A 20,411-nucleotide genomic window follows, 5' to 3' on the forward strand; every position below is an offset into this window, starting at 1 on the left:
GTATCATACTCAAATATATTAGAAAAAAGACAGTAAAGATGTAAGGAATCTTGTAGATGATTGTGACTGAATAATGTGTTGAATTCGGAAAACTGTTCGATAGCTAGGGAATCAACCTAGCTTAGCATGCTTACGTTTGCAGCTTTGCGAAGCTGTAGGATCACGTAAATTTTTTAAAGCTACATGTAGTTATTTTTGTAATTCGCGAGACACATAATATGATAATCTATATTTACGCCCTCAGTTCAAATTTCTGTAAAAGAAATGTCAGGAGGGATATACTATATTTATCTGATATAGAGCAGAATGATTTTTTTCACTTGTAGCATCTATTTTGATGTGAGAAAACATGTTATCTTCGTGTATATTATGGCAGTGTGTAAAACAGCATCAGTACCAGAAATAGCGCGCAAAAAGGGTGTTGCTATGAACCTGTGAGAGATATGTCGGCGTTACTCGCTTGCAGGCTAGATGTTGCATTTGTCATGTAATTAGTAAGTCCAGGACGACCAGAAGGATGACGGTCTCTCCCAAGGGGCAGATGAGACTCTAATAATGGAAGCCACGACGAGTGCCCACCAGTGATCGAGTGTCTATTTCCATTGGCATTTCTGACTGGCAATGATTTCTTGAGTGTCATTTAAATGTTTTTCCTCTTGTCGCCGCGAATGCTGGACTGTATAAATGAGGTAAATTGTGAATGGATAAGTCGCAGTGGATGTCACCAACTAACAAGGGGGGGGATAAGCTGGTGAACTCGTAGAAATGTTTTGCAACGCATCTACCCCTCATGATCATTGACTGACATTTTCGAACGCTGGGTGCGGGATTTTTTGTTATTACACGCTCTTACAATATCTTGTACGAAGTGTATAAGGGAGGTATTAGTACGAGTGAAAGGCCCTGAAGCCCAGGATGGTCGTTTTTCGACTTTTCATTTAGGACTGCGGGGTATGACAACACCAGAACGACCATTTCGTTATTGATTCTATTAAGACAATGACCGGTCTAGTGTTTGTCACCAGCAATGATATTCATTCCAAAAACAACCACGAAAGAAGACACCTCTATAGGTATATGACACGACAGTTTACACCTTCATCGCGCCTTCGAGAAATTAACATACTTCAGGGAAAGGAGAATCTGAAATAACAATACAACAAGCGGCAACGACCATATTGTTGACGAAGGATGGTCGCTTCATTGTTTTCTACCAGCAACAACGTCCATTCCAAAACAATTACAGAAGACACCTCACTCTATGACGCATTTTACGCGTTTGTTGCATACTTTGGTGGCTACCTCACCATTCTTACCATTCTCCTTGGAGTAGTCGGCAACATCATCAGCTTGATTATCTTCATAAGACAGCGGAAGAAGGATAGTGCGAGCGCCATCTATCTCGGGTGCTTGGCTGTGACAGATCTCGGAAACTTGATTTCTGGAATTATATTCTGGGCGCACCAGAGTCTCTATTACATGTCGTTTGGGGCATACAACATCCCGTACGCTTATACTGATTTGGGATGCAAGATTCTTTGCTACGCTTGGTATAACTTCATGTTCCTCTCCGGATGGATCATCATAGCGTTTTCAGTTGAGAGAATGATAGCTGTGGTATTCCCTTTGAATGTATCAACAGTTGTCACATCGCGGAGACGGAAACTGGTCCTAGTTGGTCTTCTTTTCGCATCTTTAGCAATCTGGGGAGACGTAGGCCAGTTATTTGAGGTCTATGGCCCCTATCCCCCAGGACATCAAGAACGATACAATTGTTTCTTTAACCCAGTTGCGCTACCAGAATGGCACTTGTTATTTTTCTTAATCAGGTTATTTTCTCTAACCCAGTTTTTACCGATTGTGATATTGACCATCCTAAACACTATCATTATCATTGGCATAAGGAGGAATAATGGCGTGATTGAAATAAAAGATCCCAAAAGAGCTAAGAGAGAAATGCGTTGTACTTTAAACCTGATTTCAGTTTCTACTGCATATACTGTTCTCATGACTCCGTACCTGATCACCTGGGCCCTTTACATGGCCGAGGACCTCACGGGGTGGAAGGGCCGCTCACTTGCTTACGTTGATTTCTTGAGCGAGGTTGCAGTTTACACTATAAGTATCGGCTCCATTAACTACGCCCTCAACTTCGTCATCTATACCATTTCTTTGGATTTCTATAGAGCTGAATTGTTACAAGTATTAAATTGTAATAAAAAAAAGCTGATGAGGACAGATATAAGTTTCACTCTCAACAAAATCGAATGAATAACGTGATAAGGACATGTATGTTAGTAAAATTGAGGACGCTTTTACCAGTGACTCATACAATTTTCCCAAGTAGGATGTTAAAATAAGTAAACCTTGTCGACACGCGCAGTTTCCAAGCTTTTGCATTTCGCTTTATCAATAACTAAACATTGATTGTTTAGGCCAATTTAGGCCAAGTGTTCAACTTACATTTCCACGAAAATTATCGAAAAATTTAAAGTCGTTGGAATTTGGGTTACTCGGATCTCACTCATAGGAAATTCCAGGATGGGAATTTCATCAGTCTTCGAGTGTCAAGTGCGACGACAAGATATCGAAAAGCATTTTTCGATCTGCTTGATTGAAACGAAGTAGTTAACGCGACTGCGCAGAACTTTGCCCCATGGGTCAGATGAGATTATCGCGGGAACGGAAGTAGTAATGCCAAGTAACCTTTGGCGGCGGGATATTTTAGTTGGCATTGGTGCGGTTGCCGGTGATGCACTTGGCTTAACATCCCGAACCTTCTCAGCCCTTTTCGTTATACGCCAACTGCAGACGGCCAGGGTCAATATAAAGAGGAGGATGTCTCCATCCAGTCCATTCGCCCGCTCTTATTGTCTTACTCCCCCGAAGTGGAAAGAACGGCTAACTTTGGCGTTTAATCGTAACCCTGGCATTATATAATGGTCTTACCTAAAGGTTATAACGCCAGTTTTAGGATGACGACGCCCATGACTGTATCACTGTTTGGGTAACTGCTGGTTAAGTCGTGGCTCTGATTTCGCATCGTGCGAATCATTCGCAGAGCCAAATATTCATATCGTCAAGCTGCATGTATTTGTGTCAAATATAGAAAGCTGCCACGTGCAAATCGTGTATATGTTAATATGTACTGTACAATTTCCGAATCTGTTTTCGTTTATCTCTCTTACAAAGTTTAATAACCTATAGGCGCAGGTTTCAAAGAAAACTGCAATCTCCTTATTTACAGAAACCTGAACCGATTCTATAGACCTATAGGCCCTATGCCGAGTAGATATCAAAACGGAATTATATCAATCTCATCTCAATTGTACCAATTTTTGAAACTTCAACATCGGGGGTGACGAGTACATTATTTCTTTAGAGAGAAAACAGAGCTAAAAGAAGATGGCAGAAACCCAACAAAGTAGATCATAGTTGAATAACTGCCCAAGGCGGTTCAGTCCAACTGAATATTCTGTCTTATTCTTGAGAGATAAATGCATGAGTGACCTGAGGTTCTGGCGAATTCGATTACCGTTAAAAGCGTGGTACGTTCTAGTGCATATTGTTTACGTAATAAGCGAAACCGAAATGCAGTTATCATCTTTCACTTTCAAATTCAAATTCTAGAGCACGGACTTCGATATTTTAAGTATGACTTATTGTTGCTTGACTTCCGAGGAGTGGCGCTATCGTGGTTTTGAAAGGAACCAACCACGCATGAGAAAGCAGAAAATACTTTAGAATGACGTCGAAAATGAAACGTTTTTCAAAAAAACTTAACTCTGCGCAAGGCCTTTGTAAGGATGAAAAATAGGATATATGAACGTGGTGATTTGCATTGATTGGGGTGTATTATTGGATATGACTGATATATTCTAAATCGAATAGCTCCATAATGGATTTTCATTAAAGGAAAAGCGCTCGCTCAAAGAAAATCTTGTCGTCTTGATTCCGTTTCAAAGCTTCCCTGTCGTGTGCCTTTGGATAAGTTAGAATGAGGCCTGTCCGGGGGGTTCGATTTAGAGTTTCTCGTGCTTTTGGATTTGGACGGGATATCTTTCAATTAAATCAGCAGGACTGACGAGGACTAATTATACAAGTAAATTATGTGCAGTTGGGATCCGAGGTAATCAACATGTTCTTATCATTGAGCAAAATTTAATTACTCCAACTGACAGACACATTTCGTATGGATGTAAAATAACGTTACTTCGACTTCGGAACATTTTGGATTATACAACGAAGTGAATTCGATGGAAATAAAAATGGATGACACGGTGGGTAGCGAGGTTGCATCGTCACCGAGGAATGAGGTGAGTAAAGTTAAAGTCAACAAATGCATCCAGACAAGGACGTCTTACCTGAGAAAACGTTTAAAGCGAAAGTTAAAATTGGAGAACATTTCAAAAGAGAAACCAGAGCAGTTTCCTGAGGAAAGTACTTGTTATGAAGATGACACTTTGGCAGAAAGTCCCAAATACGAAATTTTATCAGGGGACCAAAAGGGCAGTGATAAAGGAAGAACTGTATCAAATGATCCGTCCGGTCATAAGACCCGAGAAGACAGTACATTCTCGAAAACCAGAGGCAACTTATCTAAATCGACAACGGCAAGCCATCTGGTTGTTGGGTCCCTCGGTACAGTTGGAGCTAAAGCCCCTCCAACTGTGAAAGGGTCTCCAAAAACGCCAGCTGATTCGAACAACCATCGTGAACGTTCTGTGAATGACCCTGAGTGTGTCCAAAATGGCGTCCCACCAAAACCAGAGCAATTGCCACAAGCAAAAGAACAAAATGAAGCCCGACCAAAACGAAAGGTCAGTTTCGCCGCTGGTATGAAAGAGGACACAAAAACACTTGGAATTGCCAATGAGAAAGTTCCATCAGAAGTTGGCGATGTAGAGCCGACGGCAGAACCAAAACAGCAAAGGCAGAATGATGAGTTGCAATATTCGGCAACTGGTTTATTCGAGGCCGACTCTTGGCTTGACGAAAGAAGCGATGGCGCTGGTCATGATGGCAGCGATAGGCCTACAGCTGAAACAAGAGACGCTGAAACAGATCAAAATCAAGTTGAAGATCCGTGTTTCTTACAAACAAATTCAAATGATTCAAAGAGAAATCCCGATAACATGGCACGTAATGACAACGAATACCAGGTTGATAGAGGAATTACGGAAGACAACGAAGTTAATCCCATAACGACAACAACAACGAATCGCTCCAAGGTCAACCAGGACACACAGACTCTTCTGACATTCCCGCGTCAAGATGGTGACCGAGGTGTGTTGCTCGATGCACTGTCTGAAACAGTTCGAAGCTCGGTTGAGTCAAACACGACATCGGGGCATGATCTCGGTGGTTGCTCGGTTCTCAATGCTACTGATGGGTGTGTGGTCCTGATGACACACCACATGTGCACCTTGAGAAAATCGTCTGTTAAACTGACATGCATGTCTGAGGATGAAGGGAGCGAAGGATCTTCTCCTCAAACCCGATCACCGTCAACACAAAACGAGAGGAATCCCTGGGGAAGTGCCCGAGACATCATGGTGCAGACCGAAAGCGCCCTGTTTGATGCAGAAAGTGTATGTCCCTCTGAATGCTCTAGTATTTCAGACTTCACGGATATTGTCGAATCGAGCCCATTCTGTCCACCACAGCCTTGGGAAGGAATAGATAGCCCTGGATTACTAGATGATGTAGTTTTAGGAAATAAGGAGGGAAAAACGGACATCCTTGATTGGGTTCGAGGTAAAGATAAGACGTTGCAACGAATTACCACTGACAACGCACGGAAGGAGAAATATGGTGAGAAGTTGCAAGAAGTCATAGACATGCAAGAAGATAAAAGGATGAAAAAGGGACACCCGGCGAATATGAAGTATACACACTTCGGAAACAACCCAAATAAGGGTTCACTATCACAAGTTGAGTCGACAACATTACCATCGCAGACGAAGCGGCATAGAGAGAAAAGCCCCTCTAAGACATCCCATGAGACTCTACCTAAACTGGTAGAAACGGACGACAAGCAAATCCAGAAAGAAAAGAAGGAAAAGAAAGGAAAGACGGGTGACAAACACGGTAGTAAAGTAGGGCATGTTTTATCAGAACACATGAAGAAGGAAAGAAACCCCTCAGAGTTTAAAACCAGAAAACACAGAAAAAAAGAAAACCATCTGGACAGGAGGAATAATAACCAAACGGCAGGCTTCCCTTCTGCTCAGCTGTCAACGACGCAGGATGAAGAAGATCTGAATCAAGGTGTCCTTGAGGACAGTTCTCAGTCTCGAGGGATGGCTGCTTTGGGTCAAGGATCGGAGTTTCCGGGTAGCTGTGAGGCGTTGTCAGCACCAAGCTCTGTCACAGAACCCAGTGGTGCTTATTTTCTGGGAGGAACCAATGAACAACTCGAGCAACAACCACTAACAACACAGCAGTTTGATCCAGGGCAATCATTTTCAGGGTACCACGATCAAACGTTACCAACAGCTTCAAGCCAGAGAGATCAGCAAAGATATATGGCTACAGATATTCCTCAGAGTAACGAAATTGCAATGAATAACCAACAATCGGCAAGGGAACCTATCACTGACAAGCAATATATTGATCAACCTCCATTTCTGGACCAGAAATACGAGATCGGCCAAAATGACCAAACTATGCATAATCAGTCTACTGTACCAGGAAAGGTGCTTCCTCACCCTCAAGACGTACCATATTCACAGAACAGGCATCAGTTTCCTGAATCTGGTAGAATGGCATCCCAAATTCAAATGAAAGTTGTAGCACATCCACAGAACCAGACGTCATTCTCGAGTCAACTTTACCAACCTAACCAACGCATGCAAAGTGCCCTAATGAGACAGCCTGTGTTAGGACAGCCTGTTCAATATGGTACTGCACCGAGACTAGAACAACCAAGACAACCAGAGATGGCATCTTATTATCCCCAAGCTACCGATAATGTCAAACAACTTGGTTTGGTGCAGCCTCAGCAATCTTGGCCACCTGTGACTCCTCAACGATGTGGACCTAGTGGACAACAGCCAATCTTCCAAACCCCTCTTCAACCACGTGAAATGAATAGCTACCATAGATTTGATAGTTTGCCTTCGCAGCGTTCGGAGCAGGGGTTTCCTCAGCAGCAGACACATGTTAACCAACCAGCGCTTCCAAAACAATTTGTAGCATACCAGCAAACGGGTGGCCGAAGACCGATACAGTCTGCAGCTTTTGGTGGTGCACTGAGCTGTCAATCCAACGATGGCAATTATGGAGCTCCATCGATGAATATCCCACTTCAAGGAGAGCACTTTGACGGGATTCCAAGTGTGAGGGGTGAGATTCCCAGAGAACCTGTCCAGCATCCGGGTCTATATGGTTTCAAGGCAGATGTAATGAATTCTCCTCGACAGTATGAATCTAGCACCATCGGGGGTCAGTCAGACTCTGCACAGTTAAGAAGACACCGCATGCACCCAACACAGCAGCGTCAGTCATACCAAGATTATGTTACAGTCGGTGAGACACACGCAAGTTATCCAATGACTGGCCGAAGCCTTGAAATGACACAACGGAATTGTGCATTTGCTTCCTCAAATCCACCACAGCCACTCCACCTTAACATAGCTGCTGGTCCACCAAATGATCAAGCTGCCTATCAAGGATCAGCTTATTGGCCACCAAATAGTTACCAGGGTGACGTTACAATGAACTTCGCTCCTGAACTGAATGCAAACCAGGGTTATAGAAGGGACAGCACCCCTCTTGATAATCAAAGCACCAGCGCGACTTCAGTGTACCAGCAAGGGTATCTTCCAAACCAATCTAACGGCGGACACAAGCAAATGTCAAACGCTGCTAATGTCACGTCATATCCAGCTGATACGTCATTTCAAAGTTCACCTCAACATCCTATGTCAAACCAGCATTACAGTAGAAATGATGCAATGCAAAATGGTTCGAATTTAAGAATGCCTCGTGGTGGTCAGATTATTCCACCTCAGCAATACTTAGGAGGCGGATCATCAACTGAAGGTGTTCACGTCCAAGCATCTGTGCAAAACCTTATACAACCTAGCCAAGGTCAAACATTTGGTAATGGCCATCTGGGGTACCAATATCCGGGTATTTCAACGATGGAAACTCGTGGCACACCACAAGAAAGCTCTGTTGGTATGTGGCAAGTAATACCCTCGATGTCTGGACAATCGCAATCGCAATACCCGGAACCTATACAAAAAAGTAGAATGCCAACGGCCGCAGATCTCACCAGAGATGTTGCTGATGAAGAATCTAGTAAAAGCTCTGAGTATGGAGACACGGATTCTACAGAATCTGCAAATGATCCAGAGACTTTACGCTACGAAGGAGTGGAGAGAACGAATTCAGTGTCTGTGACTGGCACAGACGAAAGTCAGGAAAGCAATGGATCTAGCACAAGTGATGATCGTAGTGAAAGTGTTGATAATGACAGGGAATATAACATACAGTTATCAGCGAATTCACACACTGGTGCGAGTTCAGATGAAGTTGACTGTTCGCGATGGGAAGGTGAACTGGAAGAAGAGAGCAAAATATCCGAGAAAAGAGAAAGAAGAATTGAGCGGGGTGAATTTGAAAAGGAAATGTATGGCGATGTCTTAAACACTGGGATGCAGGTAGTAGGGAATGAGCGCAGTGTCAGCCCCGTAGATGATTTGGAGGAAATAGTGGAGCCACTGTATAGAAAAGAAAATTCTTATAAGCTTGGGTCAGGTCAGGATGCGATACCACCTGCGTATAGAGATTACACCGAAATGGAGAATAAAGATGTTGTAGATATTGAGAGGTTAGACCCACTGACGGTGGCTCCAGAGCCTAAGATTCGTGATCAAAATCGCTACAGCGTTGGGTCGGAGGGAGCTGACGATATGCAGCATGGAAGTATGATCCCTAAGGAGACTGCAGCTCAGAGCGTAGGGGCAACATCACCACGCCTATCATACAAAGAAGGTGGTGACTTTGTGTCTAATTTTGATGGCGTCCCTTCACACGAACTAACAAATGGTCGATCTGCTGAAGACAGCAATGCTGATAGTCAATACGTCAGTGGAAGCTCGTATCCTAGTAATGCAAGGTTTCAGATGGATGAGAATTATTTCAGTTCAGACACAGGTTTGGATCGACCATTAGGTTCCAACCCAACTGAGGAAAATGGGGGGCCGTTGTCAGAAGCAAAGCCTTATCGCCCACTAAGCATTGCTATTCCACCCTTGGACTTTGATTACCTAAAAGACTCTCCTGCATCGCCTATCCCTGTTATCGCGGTCAATGACGATGTCATCCTACCGGAGGGGTGTGATGCTGCCCAGGGCCCTTTGCATGACAGCGGATTCGGCGAGGAACGACAAGCAAAGGTTTCTCCGGAACCAATGGATAACATCAGGGAAGATGAGAAGCAAGAGTCTCGAGATGCAGATCATGAACAGCACCCAGCTGGAAAGGTACACCTTCTGAGAGCGTATCTTACTAATACATATCCTGACCACAAGGCCCTATTGGCAATGCCAGGCCTTACCCTGCCTCTTCCTGAGGATGGCCTCCGGAGTCCCGGAGCCCTTAGCATTGTAAGTGTCGCAACAGTTGAGGAAGGTACACAGACGGAGCTGCCATTTGCAGAGCGGAGCCAAGATGTTGGGACGCAGGGTTACCGAAGTAGGTTGGATGCATCTGAATTGGAGCATCTGCGGATTGAACGAGCACGCATCATCGAAGCTTTAGGGAGAGACCCCTACTTGACCTCAACTGCTGAGCTCGAGGCGTTACTGAACTATTCCATGGGTGAGACCAAAGCCCTGCTCGAGGTCGTGGATGACCCGTGGTACACTGACATCATGTTGCCTCTGTTCCCCGGGGAATCGAAGGAAATCGACGAGAAGATAATCAGTACTACGCAGGAGTATGTAGAGGAGTGTAGGAAGGAAGTCTTACCAGTCATTGCTGACTATGAGGAAAGGAGGGTACTGGCTGCGGAGACGCAGCAACGCTTTGCCGTAGTGGAAGACCAAAAGCGGGCTAAAAAGAATGAAACATTCTTGGAGAGGCACAGGGACTTGCCTGATGTGAAGAGGAGTCCTATCCTCCAAAGACGAGTGTCCTCTGAATTCGACACACCAAGAAGCCCAAGGTTACTGCGACGAACGTATTCAGAAACTGATTCGCAAAGAAGTCCTGGTACGCAGCGCAGGGCTCTTTATTCTGTGTCGGAGATACATCGTATTCTTGGAACCGATAGGATACAATTACCGGATGCCAATGTCTTGAGAAGTCCAACATTGCAACGACAGCTGTACCAAGAGGAAGACAACAGGAGGTCGAGCTCCAGCCTTCAAAGAATGCTCAACGAAGCTGATAGCACGAGGAGACACAGCAGTCTGCAGAACTTATACGCAGATTCTCACATTGCTCTAAATCGAGTAAACAGTCTGGATATACCTGTCACGTCAGTGCGTAGTTCGACTACAACTCTTCAACATGACCACACGAGTTCCAGCGGGAGTCAGATCTCCCCACGTCCAGCTCCGCCCATGTCTCCATGCACAGTCAGCCCACCACAGTATTCCAGCTTGGTGACCAAACATCCCACCATCAACCGACATGATCTGATTCAGGCCCAAGGCGTTAACCCATCACTGTCTCCTTGGTCCAGAAGCGGCGTACATCCACCTCTGTCTCCCAGAGACCATGACGAACACTCACCACGTGTGTTGTCTCCCAGGGTCCATGGATTAAACCAACCGCTCACTCCCACAACCCAAGGCCCACCGCAAGGCCAACTGTATCTACCGATATCTCCAAGAGGGTCTCATCCATCCGAGCACAAGGAGAACCTTCTCTCTGTACGCCGAGAGCTGGTCAATGAGACAATCCTGAGTCGATCGGCACCTTCTTCCCCAAGATCTTGAAAGGTAAGGAAGCTTTCAGCACCATTTTTAATACCGAATGGTGCTTTTGCTGTGGTATGCCAAAGTTTGAATTAAAGCTATGCATTCCCTGGCATGCAGTTCAGAGATGAGGCAACTAAAAATAATCCATATCATCTTATTATTCTAACACTTCAGATTTTGAAACTTTAAAATGGTGTTAAATCGGTCGTGAAACATTTGGGGTGTAGATAACGAAACCAACAAAATGGTTTATGCGTAAGTCCGTGTGGAATGTTGTTTTGCACACATGCATTTGATCTAATGGAAATCTTACGCGTTATGTTTTTCTCTTTACTACTGAGATGGATAGCACTAGATCTCCCCGTATGACTTTTGCCACAGTTGTGATTGCCTAGACCACAATCAGCACAAGTGCCATTCTGCAAAGCTGCAGTAAAATAACAGCCAATACTGACAGCAGTCGTTTCGTACTAGGAGGAATGGATAACATGAACACTATCACCTAAAAGTGAAATACGACCAGACGTTGGTGGCAAATGCACGTTTGTGTCAAAACAATGACAATATGATGAAATATGCAGTGTTAAAGAGAGTGAATCGGAAATGATGTCGAAAATTCGAAACCGTAATGAGATCAACTCTTTCAAGTGCCTTGGACATGATAACACTTTGAAAGTGCCAACTTAAACCCTTTTCACGTTTTTCCAGCCAATTGAGTGTCTCTGAAAACTTTGGGCCGATACAACTCATATAGAGTGTATACTTCGTTATAAACTCTTTCTGCCAAGGCGTTGAATGAGTAAGATCAACTTGAAATGCGTTATTGTTAACGCCACTAACTGTTGTCATCTTCTTGAATGACTGTAAAAGAGAAGCCGTGGGTCTTTTCCAACAACGTCTGATTTTTGGCAATGCATGTACTGTTGTGATAAAAAAATACCGTCAGTGCCAATTCAGCATTTTGCGGGTTAGACCGGGTCAATGTGGGTGGGAAAACAAACATTGGTAGAAGACCTGAATCTACTTTAAAGACGAGAGAAAACAGATGAGCTCAACAGCCTTGGGCGCATTATTCATGATAATAGTTACTGTGTGGATAAACTTGAAGATTATGCAGGAAATGTTTCAGGAAATACTAAGAGTATGTTGATGACGTCGACGATCACCATCGGGGTAGGGATTACCTATCAACTGTACATCATTGTAAATTTGTTGGTGAAAATTCGATACGGACACAGGAGTATTTTAAGTTTTGGGCTTTTGAAGTAGCGCAGTGGAAATATCAGCGCTTGTCACTTCCTGATCGAGGTATATCAAGAAGACAAAAAAAGATCGAATAACCGTTTGCGTGTACATGCAGTACGTGCACTGTGCTGAGGAACGTTTTTAAAATGTTAAATGGATTTTATTATTTGTGTCAAGTAACCTTTATCAATGTCAAAAGTGACAGCAGTAAACATTTTCATAGCAAACCAATAAAATGTAAGCCAAATGATATATCAATGAATATAGTTGTTCATTTGATTGTTGAGTTTGGTATGGATGAAAAGGTTATTTTAAGACAGCCAAGGATTGTTGACGAAATGTCAATACCGGGTAAATTCAATCCAAAGCGACAGAATAACTTTCTGTAAAGAAATAGCCGGTGAATATCAAAAACCTGAACACGTTTCAATCGTCGTCAGTCATTATATATTCCATGCAAGCAATTTTACTTTAAATGATAGGCTCATACACCCCCAAGTATGGGTTTTTGTAAGTTGTAATGACTGCTTTGAATGGTAATGTATCATTGCTCGACTATGTGAAATGTAATGTTTGACCCATTGAATCGGCAAAATTAGAGCTTCTAATGCAGCCAATGATATCTTTGTCCTTATCTACTCATTTGTCTGAAAAGTTATTTGTGGGTCATGCATACCTGAAGCACTGTCGCGATTTGGACCTCCACTCGGCGAGGCGTTGGTCTACTTTTTGTTGCCAAAGTTTTGTAGCCAGTAAGGTGTTGGCTCGTCAGGATACAGATCATGGAAGCACGATCAAGACATATCGTAGACATTTCGTAGATATTATTGTTTTATTAAGAGTGTGCAAATTATGATTTGTATTCCTAGGATTTGTTTTACATGAAGAAGGATGTTACTAAGTATATATACGAAAGCTGTGTTCAAAGTTGAAAGTGCCAAATAAATCGTGTGCCAAATATCTATAAACCGCCTTATTCGTCTAGTCTGTTTTCTCATCAACGGACGGTGATACCGAGATGATGCTTTTCAGCACTCTGTCGATGCGGTCAGTGTTTCTGCGATATAATGTATACTAGTAGTCAAAACAGCTTGACTATAGTGTCAAATGGAAATAACTAGTAAGTCACATTTGAGACTTTATGAGAAAATTGCAAAGTATTCCAATACTATAATGCATTGATTTTGCTATCTCTTGCCATGAAACACCAAATTCAATTTTTAAAAAGTCACCTAGCTTTTTCCATTTGATGCCTGATATACATTGTACATGTATATCAGTGTTGCAGCAAACGGCGTTTGGTTCACGTGATACATTCCATAAATGATTTATATTGATCCTTCCCGGCAAGTCATTATGCTTTTGTTTGGAAAATAATATCGTCAACCACCTCTTCCACTGAATTTGCCAGTGAACGCCGTGTTCGTAATATATATCACCCTTCAAACAATAGACTCCATCTTCTATGGCCTGTTATTCAAATTCAGTGTTTATGCAATCCTTATCCGAATCACAGTATTGAAGTCGGATTCGATGCCATGATGATTTTGATGAATTCTGAAATAGCAACAATAACTTTACGTGATACAGTTAGTCGATATAGTGTCATAGACTGCTTGGCGTTATTGAAGTCTATGATAGCCTAGCTCTTTCCATCTGATGACTTCTGCTTGTTCTTCTACCATGCAGCAAGGTCACTAAAACCTGACTGAGATTGCTGTTCTTGTTTCGACGGACCGCCATTACTTATGATTTCGAGATAGATCTATAATATGTACAGTACAAAAAGGAATGAGTTCGAGGAGCCAATTTAAAGCTTTGGGGATCAAGATGCATCTGTATTTACCTTCGTATTCTATCTTTCCACTTTTATTCACCCCAGCCTCCTTGCACATCTCATCAAACTCAGACTCCGACATCTTATCACCAATGTCAGTGAGAGACTTCTTCAGTTCGGTAACTTCCACATATCCCCTGTTATCTTTATCAAAATATCTGAAACAAGAAGAGTAATTGTATTTTTTCTTGGTCACTGTAATGTTGGTGTGTCAGATGTGCTGTTCTTCGTTTAGGGACCAGAATGCTGGCAAACATTATCTCACGCTGCAGTTTAGGAAAAGGGGACGGGTATTCTGACATTACATGTTACTCCGAATTACCTCTCTTTCGTAGACTCTTTTTTTATAGGAAACATGCTTCAGAACAGGCTGTCAAGCAACATTACCTAAAAGCCTCTCTGAGGCTGTCCGTCAGCTCCGGGCGAGTTTTCTTCCGATTGACCCATATCTCAAGGAAGGTATCAAAATTTACAGAACCATTATCTGAAAATCGGAGAAAGGAATACATTCAGTCATCGGCTCAACATTCTGGTAGTAGTAGTTTCTATTGACAAGACAAGATGACCTTATCAGATAAAAATTAGCGTCTACCAAATGACGATCATCATTATTTTGTTATTGTCCTCATTACTGTTCCAAAGAAATGGCTATAAAGTTTGCACCTGCTTTGATAATTCTCTGTGATAACGATGGATCAACTGTAAGCCTCGCGTGTTCATCAATACATGTCATCCGCAGATAGAAGCAATATCTGTCACGTTAATGATTTCATTTCAAATTCAACATGACCATAATCCATTTCTAATCATTATTTTCACGAGCAGATGTTACGGGAACTTACAGGTAAAATGATGCAGTTGCTAGAACCTTGGCATCGTTGGAAATATTTGGATTGTAACCCTGGGGTTCATAAAGCTCGTGTAGAACATACATGTATCTGATATACAGTATATCGAAAGTCCACAGTAATAACATTTGTAACTGCTCTGACAAGTATCATACGAATTATAGTACATGTATACGAACGTTGGGTGTTGACTGTTTCTATGATGTCCTTTACTTCTTCATTTGTGGGGTTTTGCCCAAGAAATCGCATCAGTGTCGGTACCATGGGTGCCGGAAGATTATCTTCATCCCCCTTAACCAGTTGATCATAATGTTTCTTGATTTCTGAAATTACATGACTGTATGAATGTACATGACACTTCCGATTACTCTGCATCTTTGTTGGGTTGTTGAGCTCAAGTAATCATGGCAATCTTTGACAAGCTTCGATTGCTGATGAGGACATCATTCTGCATTTCACTTTCTGCACGGAAAAGGGTGCAAGAGACAGTTTAAGTTACTTTTTTCGTCAATAAGCACTTGGACGTGACAAGAAGATTGACTTCTCGCAAGAGCTTGAAAACAGTTACGGGTGTAACGGTTTTGAGTTTTTCCGTATCTGAGGTTTCCCCTCATTCTATGTTAGGTAACGCTGTAAGATACCAATACACCGGTACCGAGTTGCTGGTACTTACCGTCGATTTCAATCTGTGTCAGGAGATCGGCCTGAAATGGGCAGGTTCATTCAGTTCTACATTTTGTGAGCTTTCGAAAAACCTTTAAAGGTTGTTTTGGTCGACACGGGCATACGCATGCACCTCTTAGAGGTTTCTTTGTTGGCAGGGTTTTGCGTTATAAATTCTCGGACATCAAGCATATCAAGGCTGGATCTCTTCCGGACAAGTGACATACCACCAGATAACTACATACCTACCTTCTTTGAAGCTGTCATGTCTCTTGTCCACAGAGAGACACACTCTGGCACCAGCTGCGTGACCCACAACACACAAGGCCTAGCTGTTACTGTTACAGTCCACTTCATACAATTACAATGATATTGATTTACCATAGACTCGTTGTTGATATAAAACAGTGAATCAAATGTTGTGTTTGCAGAGGCTTTGGGCAACTGTTGCAGGAAATGCTTCATGTTTGATTAGTGGTTTTGGGCGAATTTCGGTTGGTCATTTAGGCTGTAGACTCAACTGATTGGAGAATGCAATATCGTTATGATATAACCGCTACATATTCGTTGAGTTTGGTATTATGGGTCCTCTCACCATCACACAGTAACTCTATAGGAGCCAATTTGAATAGCAGTAACCGAAATGATGAGGTTTAAAACTTAACCAGAGTTTGGCCAAATATGAAAAATCACTCTTTTGAACCTAAGTGACCACTGACCACTTTGGAACGAATTTAGTTTTTTTCTCAGGAAGATTCATCACACCGATTCTTTTCACTACGTGTATTAAGTATTTAGCCTATTGGTCTAGTTTCTCTAAATATTTGGTTGTTATTGCAAAAAGAATATTTATTGACGATCGAGAGGCTCTTCATCATCCGCCCAGCCTACTCTACGATTTCGTCATTCGTCATAAGGTATGACCATTTGCTATGATAATGGAACGATGTGAACTTAACAAGATGGATGAGAACATCAAACATAATTAGATAATCCTTCAGCAGAAGTCAATGTTGATAGTAAAAACATAATAATAATCCATATATACATTACCATTTTGTTCCACGCAAGTTGCATCAAACGTAAAATCCGTTTTCACCATGTGTTGTTCGAAATGAAACTGTAACTTGATACTTGGTCCGACTTGAATCCTTGTAACACATGGTGTTTCTAAGCAATGTAACACATCTCCCATAAATCCAATCATGCACATGTCACTCCAGTGGATACTCGAGTATGCGTGAATATTAAACACAGCCACTATATATATTGCATGATACATGGACCATAGGCAAATTAATTGATGAAACATTAATTAATTGATTAATTGCCTCTCTCATATGTATGAAGAAATCTGGGTGACAGAGGGCACACTGTGATTTATGATATCCATAGATCGTCCTTTTAGCATACACAACGAGTTCAAATAGTCATTCAACGCTCCTCCATCCAGTAAGGGCTGTTACTTCTCAATTGCAAGTTGCTTCTCAATGGCAATTGAAATATTGAACATAGAATTTGAGCTACATGTACTAACTTCAAGAGATGGAATTCGAAGAATTTGAAGAAATATTTCCAACGTGGCAATAATACGGAGTTGGCACGGTACAGATGTGTACAGTACAGTTATGGAAAATGTTATCACTATAAAACCCTTTCTCAAAAATGTATAAAATTTATTCAAAATATAAATTACAACATACATGTTTGTCAATGAGATCAACAACATATCTTTAATGTTTTAAACATAAACACAGTTGTACCCTGTTGTTCCGCTTGATAAGTTTTGTAAACAACGCACGATTTTATCTCCTCAAATTACTAAGTCTGGTACCCGCTCCCGTGTCCTCATGTTCATATTTTCAACGCTTTGAAACAGACGAGACATCGATCCGAATGTTGGTAATATTAAGTTTGGGTCAAAGATCTATATTGGTAAGTATCAATATCTTGCACCAATCTTCGAAAGAAATTATGGTGTGAACGTTTTCATAACTGTTTTTGCTATCGATCAGCGACGACCGTCAGTGCGTGTTCCGATGAGAAACGACTATTCCTTGGGCAAGACCTGTCATCAGCCTAGGATTATCAGCATACAAGGACAAGGAGAGTACCAGTCCAGCTTCGAAACTCAAATAAACCTTTTAGAAATCGTTTGCTATGGGAAGAACATTGGTAAAGTCAGATGTCCATCCCGTGATCACGTAAATAGCGTATCTCCCTCGTTCAGAACCATCTTCTTTACCAAACCTGCAATGGAACATAAAACTTAAATTATTGGTCGAGGAAGGTCAGACTAACTGGCGTCGGCACATTATTAAGTTTGTTCTGCAAGAGTATGGTTTTGGTGCTCAGGTCTAGGTACAGTTGTAATATGATACCGAAGGTGAAGCACGTGTGTCATCTTTGACTGAAAATGCACGTCCAACTTACTCTCATAGCTGATCATGCCATCCCCATCAATCTGACAATCCGCTAGCATCTTATCGACGTCCTCGTCCGTCACCTTCTCGCCCGTGCTCGTCATCATGTGCCTGATCTCCGCCGCGCTGATTAAACCATCGCTGTTGTAATCAAAACAAGACAGGGCACCTCTGAGTTCGATGTCTTCGTTCTCATTTAGCGGAGTGGTCTTGACTACTGTCAGGAACTCGATGAAGTCTATCGTTCCACTTGCTGAAAAATTGAGAGGTAGGCTACCAAGTTAGGCGATAGCATACACTCTTAGAAATAAAGGTTTTTGAGCTTTTGAAAAAATCTTGAGTTTTTCGTTTAGCTGAAAAACCTCTTCGTGATGCATATTTGTGTTGGCTGAAAATCATTCAAGGTTTCTAAGGAGCTCAAAATCTAGTAGTGTTCCATTGAAGCCTCCCTCGATGTTCATGAATTTGATATGTTTCGCACGTTCTCGATACCTACCGTCGGCGTCGACCTCCAAAACAATCTGGTCCAACTCCGACTCCGTGGGTTTCCATCCCAGCGTGCGGAGGACGGTGCCAAGATCCCCGGTCGTGATGTTGCCATTACCATCTTTGTCGAATAACTCGAACGCCTCTTTGTATACTGAAATTAAACAGCGGTTTTGTTGGACATTGTTTGGAAAAAATCCAAAATTCCCTGAGCAGTCCCTTTATAGATACCGCTTCCAAGAAACTTTCAGGAGAAACACGAGACATCCATTTACAGTTATGCCACTTCCAAGAAGATATATTCTTTTATACTTACTGGCCATTTTTTCTGGTGCCATGGAATCGTCATCATAGTCGAATAACTCTTCCTCCTGAAAAAAAGAAGATATGCTAGTCTGGTAAAAGGGCATGAAAGGCGGTACTATGTATCCAAGCATACATGTAAGTTGATATCCCAAAGCCTAACAATGCCAACGTACAAATTTTAATCACAGGCATGGCTTAGTAGCATGGCTTAAACGGAGTTAGGCCTACGACCGGGTCAGCTCTAATGATAGTTACAGAAGGCCAAGCAGTGGAAGCTGCAGGTAAGTACATCGAATGGGTGCATAGGCAGGTCGTAGAATAATTTTGCATGTTTACTGATGGATTCAACACTGTCGCCGGCAGAACGTGTAAGGATACTCAGTGCTGGGCCTTCATGTATTCCTCCTTTTACACGGAACTATATCTTGAGGCCGACGATATGAATGACACGGTGTCGATCATGGTTATATCTGCATGGAATCATCTTGATTTATGTTCATAATGGCTACAATGATGTCCAGCTATGCTATTGTCGGATGGGTTATCTCCAGCACAAAGTAGGGTTTCTCCTACCACAATAACCCCATGTCAGCTGCATAGAAGTAAAGGATTGATCAGATGTATACCTGATAATCTGGCGTGCTTGGCTAAGCCGAGTAAAGCTTTGGGAGTTAGGACTTTGTTGTCATTGTGTCAATGGTAATCTGCGTGACATTTTAGACGCTTCTTCAATGTGACAAGTAAGAGATAAGGTGTAGGTAGAAATACTATGCAAATCACCAACGAAGTTTTTATGGGTATGTACCAACATGGGTAACCTAATACTCTACATCTGTTTCTATTTATCAGAGTTGAAGTCACAGAAAACAATAGAAAAAAAATCAATATGTGACTATTTTGATAGGTAAACAAGAAAGATAGAAAGATATCAAGAATTTTGAAAATAGTACTGAACATTAGTTTTACCTTCGTTGTAGTTAAAGCGCTTATAATGATGAAGGAGTTCGTCCTTATCAAGAAGAATCTTGTTTCAATCGAAATTCATCCTTATCAAGAAAAAGCTCATTCTAATCAAGAAGAAGCTTATTTTGATCAAGAAGAAGCTCATTCAGAAAGAACCCATTGAATTATGATCAATAAAAGCTCATCATAGTCAAGAAGAAGCTCATAACTTATTGTCAACATTGATAAAAAGCTCGTTATAACCGAAAAAAGGTCATTTTGATCAAAACGATGCTCACGTCTTTCTAAGAACAGGGAGAGCGCATGATGTGTCCAAAGCCTTTTTAGTTAAACACACGAATTAAAAATTCTTGTCACATTATAGTAACATTGATATTCTGACATGTACTCTTCACATCTGAATAAAAACATACTTACCATTATCATCCCTTAAACTTTGCCCTCAAATTTACACGAAGCAGTCACTTCTTAATCGATGTGATCTCTTCTAATATATGACCAATTTATTTGCAATTTAAGCTCCATAATAAGTAGGCCTTTGTGCGTGAGTTTCTAAAGGGACAGTAGAGAGATACAAAGAAAACACAAAGTCAATCATAGGCCTAAGGAATCAGTGGCTCACTCTGACGAAGTTTCCAGTAATCTTCCAAAGGTCTTTCTCAGTGGTACATCGTGAGGTACATCGTACTAGACGTTACAGGTT

The 20,411-nt window shown here is 41.9% G+C and overlaps 4 protein-coding genes across 6 annotated transcripts; 2 read left to right on the forward strand and 2 right to left on the reverse strand.

Moving 5' to 3' along the window:
* The first annotated feature begins 1,191 nt into the window (after positions 1-1,191).
* On the forward strand, positions 1,192-3,604 carry LOC135485532 (growth hormone secretagogue receptor type 1-like). Its single transcript, XM_064767636.1, has one exon. The coding sequence runs from the start codon at positions 1,192-1,194 to the stop codon at positions 2,269-2,271; it is 1,080 nt and encodes a 359-aa protein (XP_064623706.1). The 3' UTR covers positions 2,272-3,604.
* A 371-nt stretch (positions 3,605-3,975) lies between these two features.
* On the forward strand, positions 3,976-12,953 carry LOC135485530 (uncharacterized). The gene is made up of 2 exons (XM_064767633.1): positions 3,976-10,958; positions 11,279-12,953. The coding sequence occupies exon 1, from the start codon at positions 4,257-4,259 to the stop codon at positions 10,953-10,955; it is 6,699 nt and encodes a 2,232-aa protein (XP_064623703.1). The 5' UTR covers positions 3,976-4,256; the 3' UTR covers positions 10,956-10,958; positions 11,279-12,953.
* A 53-nt stretch (positions 12,954-13,006) lies between these two features.
* LOC135485533 (uncharacterized) lies at positions 13,007-16,991 on the reverse strand. Of its 3 annotated transcripts, none has more exons than XM_064767639.1 (6): positions 16,584-16,989; positions 15,541-15,571; positions 15,047-15,190; positions 14,407-14,503; positions 14,029-14,177; positions 13,141-13,739 (listed from the first exon to the last, which is right to left on the reverse strand). In XM_064767639.1, exons 1-6 carry the CDS (start codon positions 16,605-16,607, stop codon positions 13,693-13,695), a joined length of 492 nt encoding a protein of 163 aa, XP_064623709.1. In that variant the 5' UTR covers positions 16,608-16,989; the 3' UTR covers positions 13,141-13,692. The 3 variants fall into 3 exon arrangements, with proteins under 3 accessions (XP_064623707.1, XP_064623709.1, XP_064623708.1); XM_064767638.1 differs by lacking the exon at positions 16,584-16,989 and adding an exon at positions 15,780-16,520; XM_064767637.1 differs by lacking the exon at positions 15,541-15,571 and having other exon boundaries at positions 13,007-13,739; positions 16,584-16,991.
* A 194-nt stretch (positions 16,992-17,185) lies between these two features.
* On the reverse strand, positions 17,186-20,215 carry LOC135485059 (neo-calmodulin-like). The gene is made up of 5 exons (XM_064766789.1): positions 20,126-20,215; positions 18,756-18,810; positions 18,450-18,593; positions 17,964-18,206; positions 17,186-17,780 (listed from the first exon to the last, which is right to left on the reverse strand). Exons 1-5 carry the CDS (start codon positions 20,132-20,134, stop codon positions 17,731-17,733), a joined length of 501 nt encoding a protein of 166 aa, XP_064622859.1. The 5' UTR covers positions 20,135-20,215; the 3' UTR covers positions 17,186-17,730.
* Positions 20,216-20,411: the final 196 nt, after the last annotated feature.

The sequence above is a fragment of the Lineus longissimus genome, chromosome 3, assembly GCF_910592395.1.
Source record: "Lineus longissimus chromosome 3, tnLinLong1.2, whole genome shotgun sequence".
Lineage (NCBI taxonomy): Eukaryota > Metazoa > Nemertea > Pilidiophora > Heteronemertea > Lineidae > Lineus > Lineus longissimus.